General features: G+C 43.5%; 1 protein-coding gene across 1 annotated transcript; it reads left to right on the top strand.

Moving 5' to 3' along the window:
- Nucleotides 1-2,651: 2,651 nt before the first annotated feature.
- On the top strand, nt 2,652-3,537 carry LOC109782225 (uncharacterized). The gene has a single exon (XM_020340835.2). The coding sequence runs from the start codon at nt 2,661-2,663 to the stop codon at nt 3,285-3,287; it is 627 nt and encodes a 208-aa protein (XP_020196424.2). The 5' UTR covers nt 2,652-2,660; the 3' UTR covers nt 3,288-3,537.
- The last annotated feature ends 11,526 nt before the right edge of the window (nt 3,538-15,063 follow it).

Below are 15,063 nucleotides of genomic sequence, written 5' to 3'. Positions count from 1 at the left end.
AGCTGATGGGTGCATATTTATCATAGCGATGTGGGACTATTTCAGAAAACACGTCCAAGTATCATTACGGCTGTACGATAGCCTAATTTGTTGCAGCCTGAGTTGTAGTCCCAGCATCGTCCTCCTTTTTTTCTTTAGCACGAGTCATTATTTTTTTGCTTTCTTTGGAAATCAAAACCTGGCACCAGCCCATAACGTGCGCAGCTATTGAACTAAATCTCATCTAACAAAGGAACTTGTTGCTCAAAAAAAAATCTAACAAAGGAACTACTTTTAAACAAATAACTGAGCTAGCCCAGTTGGTCGTGTCACATAGTGCTTGATGTGTGGGCAAAAAAAAATCAAAACTCAATAAATGATAATGTAGGTGAACGGATTAAAAAATTGGAGAAACGCGCCTTGCTTTATTAGTAGGTAGGTATAGGTTAACATTAGAGTGTTCTTTTACATGAACAACTGGACAACTTTTTTTTCTTGTTAGGCTCAGACGATTTGATTGCCCATGAGCACATAGGGGTCGCTCATCCAGACCCTGCTCTTGATTAGACTTTATGAATATTTAAATTGCATGAATTTTGTTAACATTTTTATGAACATTTTTTATAATTGTGTGAACATTTCCAATAGTTATGAACATTTTATTCAGTGGCACAACTTTTTTTTAATAAGGTATGATCTTTTATAAAAATTGCGCAAACAAATAATAACATTTCATGAACATTTTTAAAAACAATTCATGAACATATTTTTAAACGTGTGAACAGTTTTTCAATGTCATAACATTTTGTAAACGTGTGAACATTTTTTAAGTTTTGTTAAAAAAATAAAATAATTTTTAGATGTCCTGAACATTTATTAAAAAATTGTGCAAACAAATCTTTACATTGCATGAACATTTTAAAAACATATCTTAAATGGTTTTTGAAACATGTGGATATTTCGTTAAATGAAATTATTTTTTGTAAATGTTATGAATATTTTTATAAATGTGTAAAAAAATAGTCCGTGAAAACATTGTGAACAAATTTGTAAATACATATTGGCTATTTTTAGTGAAAAAATTTTATAACAGCTCAAGAAATAGCAAAAAAAGGAAGGAAAAATGTGCGTGAAATACAAAGTGTAAGACAAAAAAAGTAATGAAAACCTTTTTCTCAATCAACGCGAAAACCGATAGGGAATGTATCCGGTGCTACCCGGTGCACCGGATGCCATAAAATGTTCATGAATTGTTTTTAAAAATGTTCATGAATTGTTTTTAAAAACGGGAGTAGGGTCTAGTGGTGCTACCCGGTGCACCGGATGTCATAGAATATTCTAAAAAATATGAAAAAAACTCTAGCCCATGTGTAAAATGTTCTTTTGAGTGAATAAACTGCGCAAATATGTTTCTTTTTGTTGAGCTCAGACGATTTGATTGCCCGTGAGCACACAGGGGTCACTCAATCCTCATCCTGAGCCTACTCTTGATTAGGACAATGGACAACGGACGCCCGTGCTCTGATATTTAAGCTCCCGTGCTCGGACGTAGGAGCTAAACTAGCCTGCACATGCTTGCTTCCCGGGATAATGATGAGTAGGTAAATTGGACAACGCTATTTATTTGGGTATTAATAAATAGGGTGAGGTACTGTTGGACTCCTGTTTCACCTTTTAATTGTACAAAAATGTCCCCTCAAAAAAATGTGTATTTATTCGAGTAAATTTTTTAGGTGATAATGCGCTCATTTTAGCTGAAAATGCCCGCCCCGTCGAGCACACTAGACCCTACTCCCGTTGTCTCAAAATGCAAGACTCTTTTGACACTATTAGGCAACAAATCCAACATTCTCGAAACAGAGTTTCACCCCGCAAAAAATCCAACCCTTCAGGAGTGTTAATCTCAGTCGAATCAATGTTAGTCATGTCTAGTTTAGAAATGAGAGAAATCATGCAATCTGTATTTAGCCTCCTGAGGGAATGTTGATTACGACGCCACGTGGGCATAGAGTGCCAGATTGAATCACTCGAGAGTCTCTTCAAGGGTGCCGGTGAGCTAAAGAAAGGCTGTATTGCGTGTTTTGAACCACATCAGTTCCTCTTCTTTTAATGGACAATATGACTTTTTCTATGTTACACTCAAAATAAGTGTGAAAAGAATGCACCGAGTGCGTTTGTCGGTGATGGTTCCTCCCTCTGTGTTTGAACTGGCCGACGGATATCGTTATATATACTCTCTCCGTCCGGAAATAGTTGTGGGAAAATGGATGTATCTGTATTTTAGTTCTTTATACATCCATTTTTATCAATTTCTTGACAATTATTTTAGGACAGAGCGAGTATATGGATGTGAATAAAAAAGATCGTTCTAGGGACTGTGATTGAATTTTACTCCTTTTACGGCCATAGAAAAGATTGTTTACCCATAATCTGAAGCTGTGCTGGCTTTAACAGTCCTTATTATTACACACTCACCACTGGTGACCACCACTGTATCACCATGTGTGTTGAAAAGCGAGTAGTACGTGACAAGTGTCACGAGCGCTCCCAACTGTGCCACACCTACACGCCGTAGCACAACCGGGCTAGAGGAACGGACGGTCGAGATCGCCGTGCCGTTTCTCCACTCCTCCTCCTATAAACCTCACGACTGAGTCACCAACAAAGCGAAGACCGGCTCGATGAGCGCGATGAGCGGCGCCATGGAGTGGCACGCGTGGCTGTCGTCGGCGAGGCTGGAGCCGGCGCTGGTGCACGAGTACGCGCTGGTGCTGGCGCGCAACGAGCTGGAGGCCGGCGACGCCGCCTACTTCGACCACGACTTCCTCCGCAGCATGGGCATCGACGTCGCCAAGCACCGCCTCGAGATCCTCAAGCTCGCGCGCCCCGGCCCCGGAGAGCGGGGCCGCCGTAGTACGTCCTCCTCCGCCGCGCCGCTCTCGGGCCTCGTGGCCGCCGTCGGCCGCGTCGCCAGGTACGTGCGCGCGCTCGTCCGCCTCCGCGGGGAGTCGTCGTCGTCGTCCACGGCGCTCGTGCTGGTCCCCAGCCAGCAGCAGCAGCCGGACGGCCACGTCGACGTGGGCCGCTCGAGCTTCGGGCGCTGCAAGGCGCCGAAGCGGACCAGGTCCATGCCCAAGGCGCCAGGTACGACGTGCGCGCGCTCGTCCGCGGCGAGGGCCACGCGGGCGGCCGGCGGGTGCAGGGGCGCCGCGACGGTGCACGCCATGAGGGACGCCGAGAGCGGCGGCGGCGGCGGCGACGAGACTGTCCAGTGGGAATGCCTGTTCCAGGACCTCAACCCCAACTGATCCATGCTGGGAACGACCAAGCAATTGTTCATGCATGGTGTGCCAGCCATTGTGGCTGCTGCTTTGTACGTGTGCTCGTCGCCAGGACGTTGCCGTGAACATCCTCTGACTAAATGCGGTGGCAGATCTGTGTAAGCATGCCCTGTAATGGCGACCTCTGCTTGCGCGGTCTGTGATTCTTACCATCTTATGGCAACCCTCAGTTCTTCCTTCCGTGGCTTGTGGCGACATTTCTTTGCACTCTGTTTCAGACCTGATGTTCTTTTTTCATTGTTTCAGTCGTCATTCTTGGTATTCCAAGAATGCAGAGCAGAAGTAGAAGTTCACTTGTCCGAAATCGTTGCACATAAAGTTGGAAGTAGCTGACTGACTCTCTTGTAGTGGTTGCTCACATCCGTAATTGGCTCGATCGTATGGTTGGATCGATCAGGACGAACGCTCTACCTTTCCTGATCGGTACACATTGACAAAGAGCAGCACCGTAAAGGTGTACATCACCGTAGAAACCAGAAACGAAGGAGCAAAACTGCTCAAAATGCAACAGGTCGGGATTTTGTTGGCACCATATAATATGTTGCGATTTTACATCAGTCGGAGATTTTCAACTCCATGGCCTTGGAACTTTGCAAGTGTTACAGTTCAGTGTTCTGCCTGAGAGTTCAGTGTCCTGCTGGTAACGTGCTCAGTAAACCACCACTGTTGTACGAGATAACTGCAGAGGAAACTTTTGTGAAGACGATCCAACCTAGCAACCGTACGCCAATTCATATCCATTAAGATGGATAGTACCAGCACTATGGCAGTGTAACTTCTTTTTGTCCCAGATGACACATGTGTGTCGGATAGTAGGTCCAAGGGACGTTATTACAGTTAGGAACCTCGGCCCATATCACTGAACTGAAAAACTAACTGGACTACACAATGTCAAGAAAAAAGGAGCGCAGCATAAAACTTGACAGTGAAACATATGTTCATGATATACCCCACAATCCACATTATTGTTATGGACTTTAATAACTACCAAACATTCGGATTTTAGCAATAGGCAAGAACGATTCTTATTTCACTCTAATTATATACATGCATGCATTAGAATGACTAATTTCTTTTCACATGCACTCTTTTCTCTAATTACATGCATATATGCACTAAAGGACGAAAAGCTGATGTCATCCTAGATTCTTTCTTTCTTAAAACTTTAAAATGTTTTGTAGCTCAAACCGTCGCTCCGGTTGAAAAACCGTCTTCGTAAAAAAAAATCGTCTCGATTAGATCTTCGAAACTAGATCGCATGTTGTTATGTTCTGATGACTTTTTTTTGGACCAAAAGTTACCACATCTGGGCTATGTAAGTTATCACGTCTATAATACATAAGTTATCGTGTCATTTACACAAAAGTTTTCGGGGTATATTTTAAACAAACTTTTATCCCAGGGTCAAAACGTGATTATGATGTTTGCAGTGAGTTGTCAGCTTTGTTGTGTACATTACCATGTTGCACACAAAGTACCGGGAATATGTTTTTCAAAAAATCCTCCCCTCCCCCCCCCCCCCCCCCCGCCCCCCCGATAAAAAGTTATCATGGTGTTTATACCTAAGCTATCACGCCTACGATGCATATAATGCACTGTTATTTGCCACAAATTTTACCGGGGTTTTGTTTTCAACAACCTTATTTCCCTGGATCAAAGTTATCACGATGTTTGTACCTAAGCTATCAGGTATGTTGTGTGTATATTACCACGCTATTCATATAGAAGTTATCACGGGTGCGTCTTCAACAACCTTTTTTCCTAGATAAAAAGTTATCGTGGTGTTTGTACCTAAGTTATCAGGTCGGTGGTGCATATAATGCATTGATATTTGCCACAAATTTTGGCAGGGTTTCAACAACCTTGCTTCCCCATGTCAAAGTTATCACGATGTTTGTACCTAAGTTATAAGGTATGTTGTGTGTATATTACCATGCTATTTATATAGAAATTATCATGGGTGCGTCTTCAACAACTTTTTCCCAGGTAAATAGTTATGCAGTGTTTGTACCTAAGTTATGAGATATGCGGTACGTATATTACCATGCTATTTTACACACAAGATATATGCGGTATGTTTTCCAACAACTCTCCCCCATCAAAGTTTTGGTGTCAGGTTTGTGCTACGTATATTACCATGCTATTTATATATAAATTACCGTGAGTGTTTTCAATAAAAAAGAATCCCCATGTCAAAATTATCGTGATGTTTGCGAGTAAATTATCACGTCCATGATGCGTGTCATGCTATTTACACAAAACTTAACGACTAGCCAATAGCCATCACTTCCGTTGTCACAAGCACCGGCATGTCATTGAAGAAACTGATCTCTCTTTATGAAACTCAAGATTGAAGCCAGTATACACCAATTGAAATGGCATGCGGACAAAACTCGAGACACTAACTCGTGAGTACAATTTCTTACTAGAATTTTTTGTGTCCTTCAGGTTAGGCATCGTACAATTTGGAAGTTAGGCAAATTTGTTTTTCTAAAATATCATTGAACTTTAGGCATGGTAGATAGGTACAAAACAATGACAAAGAGAGCCCAGTCAAACATGTAACTGTTCTCTTAAAATATACTCCCTCCGTCCCATAATGTAAGATGTTTTTTTACATTACACTAGTGTCAAAAAGCATCTTACATTATGGGACGGAGGGAGTAGAATTTAGTCTGGCGGTCAAATAGCGCTCTATCCTAAGATAATGACAACTGGAGCATGCTAGTGGATTGGCTAATGAGCCATTATTCATCTCCTTTGATAGCCTGGAGAGCTGGTATCGAATCCCGATTCTTGCATATTTTTTCGCTTTGCTGTTTATCGCCCCGAATCGCACAACCCCTCAAAAAAAAAACGCATGCACAACGAACCAGCGATAATCGCGGTCGTGTAACCAGGATCGAACGACACCCAAACTCGTTCGGATCTGTTAACAAAAACCGAACGTTCGGTCGTTACATTTCTCGTATTGTTATTGCCCAATAGACCATGAATAATTATTTCGCTTAAAATCGTAAAATATCCGTTTTGCCAAATAGAGTGTTGTTTGTGGCCCGAAGATCAAGGGGGGAAGAGAATTCAGGACTTACCGTCAAAAATATTGCCTCGCATGGCAAAATGGTTTTATAAGCTTGTCAGGGAGCGGAGCAGCGAATCGGGGTAGCCGAGCATATGACGATGTTCGTCAGGAGACCGGACGTAGTCCCAAAGACCCGCAGAAGCTCTTTGATGGTCGTGATGTCGTGTTGATCCGAGTGGTACAAGATGACCACGTCGTCGATGTAGAGGGATCACTGGATCAGAGAGTTGAGGACGTCGATGACGAGCGAGTGTGGAATTTGATGAAGCGTCTTAACACCCATGCATGGGTGCCCGTAGGCTACATATTGATAGATTGAGACTTTGGGTCTAGTGGGATTACAAGGGTTCGGTTGATCAACCGTAGGGAGAATTACATGGAGAGATAGAAAGATAAATGAGACATATCTCTAACTACTCCTAATCCTATACGTTAGGCACAAGCACAAGGCTGTCACCGTATACACAATATTTCCAATACACCCCAAGCACAAGGCTGTCACCGTATACACAATATTTTCAATACACCCCCTTAATCACAACGTCACTAAGTTGAGATTACACCAAAATTCTTCAAAGCTTATAGTGGGTAATGCCCTTGTAAAACCATCCGCTAGCTGGTCCTTTGAGGGAATAAATTCGACCTCTAACTGTTTGTTTGTAACTCATTCTCTGACAAAGTCAAAGTCTATCTTAATATGTTCGGTCCTGGCATGAAAAACTGGGTTAGCAGAAAGATACGTTGCACTAAGATTGTTACACCAGAGACATGGAGCTTGTACTTCTTGAATTCTAAGTTCCTTCAATATAGACTGGATCCAAATGACTTTAGTTGTTGCATTGGTCAGTGCTTTATATTCTGCTTCTGTATTTGACTTGGAAATTGTTGCATGTTTGTTTGCACACAATGAGACTAAATTTGATCCATAGAATATAGCAAACCCACCAGTGTACCTTCTATCATCCAAGCAACCAGCCCAATATGCATCGAAGAATGCAGTTATAAGAGTAGATGATGATTTTCTGAATGTGAGACCAATAGTTAGTGTATTCTTCACATACCTCAAGATTCGCTTGGCTGCTGTCCAGTGGGTTGTAGTGGGTGCATGAAGAAACTAACAATCTTTTTTAACTGCAAAGGAAATGTCGGGTCGAGTGAGAGTCAAATACTGAAGGACACCAACTATGCTTCTGTAACTGGTGATGTCCTCCTTCAAAAGTTCTCCTTGTGTCCAACATATAGGTTCTGAACTGGATAAAGGTGTTGGTGAAGGTTTACAGTTTTACATGCCAATCTTGTTCAACAACTCAGATGCTTATTTAGCTAGAGATAAATAACGATTATCACTATTTTTTGTCGGGGGACGCAGTAATTACAAAAAAATTCCTACGATCACACAAGATCTATCTATGTGATGCATAGCAACAAGAGGGGAGAGTGTGTCCACGTACCCTCGTAGACCGAAAGCGGAAGCGTTTAGTAACGCGGTTGATGTAGTCGAACGTCTTCGCGATCCAACCGATACAAGTACCGAACGCACGGCACCTCCGCGATCTGCACACGTTCAGCTCGGTGACGTCCCTCGTACTCTTGATCCAGTTGAGGCCGAGGGAGAGTTTCGTCAGCACGACGGCGTGATGACGGTGATGATGAAGTTACCGACGCAGGGCTTCGCCTAAGCACTACAACGATATGACCGAGGTGGAAATCTGTGGAGGGGGCCACCGCACACGGCTAAGAAATCAACTTGTGTGTCTTGGGGTGCCCCCTTGGCCATGTATATAAAGGAGGGAGGAGGAGGAGGCCGGCCTAGGAGGGGCGCGCCTATAGGGGGAGTCCAACTAGGATTCCCAATCCTAGTTGGAGTCCCCTTCCTTTTCCAAGAGGGGAGAGAGGGAAAGAGTAGGAGAGGGAGAAGGAAAGAGAGGGGGGCGCCGCCCCCTCCCTAGTCCAATTCGGACTTGCCATGGGGGTCGCGCGGCCACCCCTTGAGGCCCTTTTCTCCTTTCCCGTATAGCCCATTAAGGCCCACTACTTCCCCCGGCGAATTCCCATAACTCTCCGGTACTCCGAAAGATATCTGAATCACTCAGAACCTTTCCGATGTCCGAATATAGCCTTCCAATATATCGATCTTCACGTCTCGACCACTTCGAGACTCCTCGTCATGTCTGTGATCATATCCGGGACTCCAAACAACCTTCGGTACATCAAATCACATAACTCATAATACAAATCGTCATCGAACGTTAAGCGTGCGGACCCTACGGGTTCGAGAACTATGTAGACATGACCAAGACACATCTCCGGTCAATAACCAATAGCGGAACCTAGATGCTCATATTGGCTCCTACATATTTTATGAAGATCTTTATCGGTCAAACCGCATAACAACATACGTTGTTCCCTTTGTCATCGGTATGTTACTTGCCCGAGATTCGATCATCGGTATTGAAGGAAATATGCCCTAGAGGCAATAATAAAGTTATTATGTATTTCCTTATTTCATGATAAATGTTTATTATTCATGCTAGAATTGTATTAACCGGAAACATAATACTTGTGTGAATACATAGACAAACAGAGTGTCACTAGTATGCCTCTACTTGACTAGCTCGTTGATCAAAGATGGTTATGTTTCCTAGCCATAGACATGAGTTGTCATTTGATTAACGGGATCACATTATTAGGAGAATGATGTGATTGACTTGACCCATTCCGTTAGCTTAGCACTTGATCGTTTAGTATATTGCTATTGCTTTCTTCATGACTTATACATGTTCCTAGGACTATGAGATTATGCAACTCCCCTCTACCAGAGGAACACTTTGTGTGCTACCAAACGTCACAACGTAACTGGGTGATTATAAAGGTGCTCTACAGGTGTCTCCGAAGGTACTTGTTGGGTTGGCGTATTTCGAGATTAGGATTTGTCACTCCGATTGTCGGAGAGGTATCTCTGGGCCCTCTCGGTAATGCACATCACTTAAGCCTTGCAAGCATTGCAACTAAAGAGTTTGTTGCAAGATGATGTATTACGGAACGAGTAAAGAGACTTGCCGCTAACGAGATTGAACTAGGTATTGAGATACCGACGATCGAATCTCGGGCAAGTAACATACCGATGACAAAGGGAACAACGTATGTTGTTATGCGGTCTGACCGATAAAGATCTTCGTAGAATATGTGGGAGCCAATATGAGCATCCAGGTTCCGCTATTGGTTATTGACCGGAGACGTGTCTCGGTCATGTCTACATAGTTCTCGAATCCGTAGGGTCCGCACGCTTAACGTTACGATGACAGTTATATTATGAGTTTATATGTTTTGATGTACCGAAGGTTGTTCGGAGTCCCGGATATGATCACGGACATGACGAGGAGTCTCAAAATGGTCGAGACATAAAGATTGATATATTGGACGACTACATTCGGACACCGGAAGTGTTCCGGGTGATTTCGGAGAAAACCGGAGTGCCGTAGGGTTACCGGAACCCCCCGGGAGAAGTAATGGGCCTTATGGGCCTTAGTGGAGAGAGAGAGGGGCAGCCAGGAGGGGCGGCGCGCCCCCTTCCCCTCTGGTCCGAATTGGACTAGGAGAGGGGGGGCGGCGCCCCCCTTTCCTTCTCCCTCTCCCCCTTCCTTTCCCCCTCCTAGTAGGAGTAGGAAAGAGGGGAGTCCTACTCCTACTAGGAGGAGGACTCCTCCTCCTGGCGCGCCGACAAGGGCCGGCCGGCCTCCCCCTTTCTCCTTTATATACGGCGGCAGGGGGGCACCCCATAGACACAACAATTGATCTATTGATCTCTTAGCCGTGTGCGGTGCCCCCCTCCACCATATTACACCTCGATAATATCGTAGCGGTGCTTAGGCGAAGCCCTGCGTCGGTAGAACATCATCATCGTCACCACGCCGTCGTGCTGACGAAACTCTCCCTCAACACTCGGCTGGATCGGAGTTCGAGGGACGTCATCGAGCTGAACGTGTGCTGAACTCGGAGGTGCCGTACGTTCGGTACTTGATCGGTCGGATCGTGAAGACGTATGACTACATCAACCGCGTTGTGTTAACGCTTCCGCTATCGGTCTACGAGGGTACGTGGACAACACTCTCCCCTCTCGTTGCTATGCATCACCATGATCTTGCGTGTTTGTAGGAATTTTTTTGAAATTACTACGTTCCCCAACAGTGGCATCCGAGCCAGGTTTTATGCGTTGATGTTATGCACGAGTAGAACACAAGTGAGTTGTGGGCGATATAAGTCATACTGCTTACCAGCATGTCATACTTTGGTTCGACGGTATTGTGAGATGAAGCGGCCCGGACCGACATTACGCGTACGCTTACGCGAGACTGGTTTCACCGTTGCGAGCACTCGTTGCTTAAAGGTGACCACGTCTAACTTGTTTTTGCAGGGCATGTTGTGATGTGATATGGTCAAGACATGATACTGAATTTTATTGTAAGAGATGATCATGTTTTGTAACCGAGTTATCGGCAACTGGCAGGAGCCATATGGTTGTCGCTTTATTGTATGCAATGCAATCGCCCTATAATGCTTTACTTTATCACTAAGCCGTAGCGATAGTCGAAGAAGCATAAGATTGGCGAGACGACAACGATGCTACGATGGAGATCAAGGTGTCGCGCCGGTGACGATGGTGATCATGACGGTGCTTCGGAGATGGAGATCACAAGCACAAGATGATGATGGCCATATCATATCACTTATATTGATTGCATGTGATGTTTATCTTTTATGCATCTTATATTGCTTTGATTGACGGTAGCATTATAAGATGATCCTTCACTAAATTATCAAAGTATAAGTGTTCTCCCTGAGTATGCACCGTTGCGAAAGTTCTTCGTGCTGAGACACCACGTGATGATCGGGTGTGATAGGCTCTACGTTCAAATACAACGGGTGCAAAACAGTTGCACACGCGGAATACTCAGGTTAAACTTGACGAGCCTAGCATATAACAGATATGGCCTCGGAACACGGAGACCGAAAGGTCGAGCGTGAATCATATAGTAGATATGATCAACATAGTGATGTTCACCGTTGAAACTACTCCATCTCACGTGATGATCGGACATGGTTTAGTTGATATGGATCATGTGATCACTTAGAGGATTAGAGGGATGTCTATCTAAGTGGGAGTTCTTAAATAATATGATTAATTGAACTTGAATTTATCATGAACTTAGTACCTGATAGTATTTTGCTTGTCTATGTTAATTGTAGATAGATGGCCCGTGCTATTGTTCCGTTGAATTTTAATGCGTTCCTTGAGAAAGCAAAGTTGAAAGATGATGGTAGCAATTACACGGACTGGGTCCGTAACTTGAGGATTATCCTCATTGCTGCACAGAAGAATTACGTCATGGAAGCACCGCTTGGTGCTAGGCCTGCTGCAGGAGCAACACCAGATGTTATGAACGTCTGGCAGAGCAAAGCTGATGACTACTCAATAGTTCAGTGTGCCATGCTTTACGGCTTAGAACCGGGTCTTCAACGACGTTTTGAACGTCATGGAGCATATGAGATGTTCCAGGAGTTGAAGTTAATATTTCAAGCAAATGCCCGGATTGAGAGATATGAAATCTCCAATAAGTTCTACAGCTGCAAGATGGAAGAGAATAGTTCTATCAGTGAGCATATACTCAAAATGTCTGGGTATAACAATCACTTGATTCAACTGGGAGTTAATCTTCCGGATGATAGCGTCATTGACAGAATTCTTCAATCACTGCCACCAAGCTACAAGAGCTTCGTGATGAACTATAATATGCAAGAGATGGATAAGACGATTCCCGAGCTCTTCGCAATGCTAAAGGCTGCGGAGGTAGAAATAAAAAAGGAGCATCAAGTGTTGATGGTCAATAAGACCACTAGTTTCAAGAAAAAGGGTAAAGGGAAGAAGAAGGGGAACTTCAAAAAGAACAGCAAACAAGTTGCTGCTCAGGAGAAGAAACCCAAGTCTGGACCTAAACCTGAGACTGAGTGCTTCTACTGCAAGCAGACTGGTCACTGGAAGCGGAACTGCCCCAAGTATTTGGCGGATAAGAAGGATGGCAAGGTGAACAAAGGTATATATGATATACATGTTATTGATGTGTACCTCACTAATGCTCGCAGTAGCACCTGGGTATTTGATACTGGTTCTGTTGCTAATATTTGCAACTCGAAACAGGGGCTACGGATTAAGCGAAGATTGGCTAAGGACGAGGTGACGATGCGCGTGGGAAATGGTTCCAAAGTCGATGTGATCGCGGTCGGCACGCTACCTCTACATCTACCTTCGGGATTAGTTTTAGACCTAAATAATTGTTATTTGGTGCCAGCGTTAAGCATGAACATTATATCTAGATCTTGTTTAATGCGAGACGGTTATTCATTTAAATCAGAGAATAATGGTTGTTCTATTTATATGAGTAATATCTTTTATGGTCATGCACCCTTGAAGAGTGGTCTATTTTTGTTGAATCTCGATAGTAGTGATACACATATTCATAATATTGAAGCCAAAAGATGCAGAGTTGATAATGATAGTGCAACTTATTTGTGGCACTGCCGTTTAGGTCATATCGGTGTAAAGCGCATGAAGAAACTCCATACTGATGGACTTTTGGAACCACTTGGTAATTGCGAACCGTGCCTCATGGGCAAGATGACTAAAACACCGTTCTCCGGAACTATGGAGAGAGCAACAGATTTGTTGGAAATCATACATACAGATGTATGTGGTCCGATGAATATTGAGGCTCGTGGCGGATATCGTTATTTTCTCACCTTTACAGATGATTTGAGCAGATATGGGTATATCTACTTAATGAAACATAAGTCTGAAACATTTGAAAGGTTCAAAGAATTTCAGAGTGAAGTTGAAAATCATCGTAACAAGAAAATAAAGTTTCTACGATCAGATCGTGGAGGAGAATATTTGAGTTACGAGTTTGGTCTACATTTGAAACAATGCAGAATAGTTTCGCAACTCACGCCACCCGGAACACCACAACGTAATGGTGTGTCCGAACGTCGTAATCGTACTTTACTAGATATGGTGCGATCTATGATGTCTCTTACTGATTTACCGCTATCATTTTGGGGTTATGCTTTAGAGACGGCTGCATTCACGTTAAATAGGGCACCATCAAAATCCGTTGAGACGACGCCTTATGAACTGTGGTTTGGCAAGAAACCAAAGTTGTCATTTCTTAAAGTTTGGGGCTGCGATGCTTATGTGAAAAAACTTCAACCTGATAAGCTCGAACCCAAATCGGAGAAATGTGTCTTCATAGGATACCCAAAGGAGACTATTGGGTACACCTTCTATCACAGATCCGAAGGCAAAACTTTTGTTGCTAAATTCGGAAATTTTCTGGAGAAGGAGTTTCTCTCGAAAGAAGTGAATGGGAGGAAAGTAGAACTTGATGAGGTAACTGTACCTGCTCCCTTATTGGAAAGTAGTTCATCACAGAAACCAGTTTCCGCGACACCTACGCCAATTAGTGAGGAAGTTAATGATGATGATCATGAAACTTCAGATCAAGTTATTACTGAACCTCGTAGATCAACCAGAGTAAGATCCGCACCAGAGTGGTACAGTAATCCTGTTCTGGAGGTTATGTTACTAGACCATGACGAACCTATGAACTATGAAGAAGCGATGGTGAGCCCAGATTCCGCAGAATGGCTTGAGGCCATGAAATCCGAGATGGGATCCATGTATGAGAACAAAGTATGGACTTTGGTTGACTTGCCCGATGATCGGCAAGCCATTGAAAATAAATGGATCTTCAAGAAGAAGACTGACGCTGATGGTAATGTTACTGTCTATAAAGCTCTACTTGTTGCGAAAGGTTTTCGACAAGTTCAAGGGATTGACTACGATGAGACCTTCTCACCCGTAGCGATGCTTAAGTCTGTCCGAATTATGTTAGCAATTGCCGCATTTTATGATTATGAAATTTGGCAAATGGATGTCAAAACTGCATTCCTGAATGGATTTCTGGAAGAAGAGTTGTATATGATGCAACCGGAAGGTTTTGTCGATCCAAGGAAAGCTAACAAAGTGTGCAAGCTCCAGCGATCCATTTATGGACTGGTGCAAGCCTCTCGGAGTTGGAATAAACGCTTTGATAGTGTGATCAAAGCATTTGGTTTTATACAGACTTTTGGAGAAGCCTGTATTTACAAGAAAGTGAGTGGGAGCTCTGTAGCATTTCTGATATTATATGTGGATGACATATTGCTGATTGGAAATGATATAGAATTTCTGGATAGCATAAAGGGATACTTGATTAAGATTTTTTCAATGAAAGACCTCGGTGAAGCTGCGTATATATTGGGCATCAAGATTTATAGAGATAGATCAAGACGCTTAATTGGACTTTCACAAAGCACATACCTTGACAAAGTTTTGAAAAAGTTCAAAATGGATCAAGCAAAGAAAGGGTTCTTGCCTGTGTTACAAGGTGTGAAATTGAGTAAGACTCAATGCCCAACCACTGCAGAAGATAGAGAGAAGATGAAAGATGTTCCCTATGCTTCAGCCATAGGCTCTATCATGTATGCAATGCTGTGTACCAGACCTGATGTATGCCTTGCTATAAGTCTAGCAGGAAGGTACCAAAATAATCCAGGAGTGGATCACTG

Source organism: Aegilops tauschii, chromosome 2 (genome assembly GCF_002575655.3).
Source record: "Aegilops tauschii subsp. strangulata cultivar AL8/78 chromosome 2, Aet v6.0, whole genome shotgun sequence".
In the NCBI taxonomy this organism is placed as follows: Eukaryota; Viridiplantae; Streptophyta; class Magnoliopsida; order Poales; family Poaceae; genus Aegilops; species Aegilops tauschii.
Note: the sequence above shows the minus strand (reverse complement) of the source record. Positions and strands in the feature narration are given on the sequence as shown.

Bases quoted from the DNA above. Each gene is read 5' to 3' on its own strand.
- LOC109782225 (XM_020340835.2), top strand. From the start codon at position 2,661: ATGAGCGCGATGAGCGGCGCCATGGAGTGGCACGCGTGGCTGTCGTCG.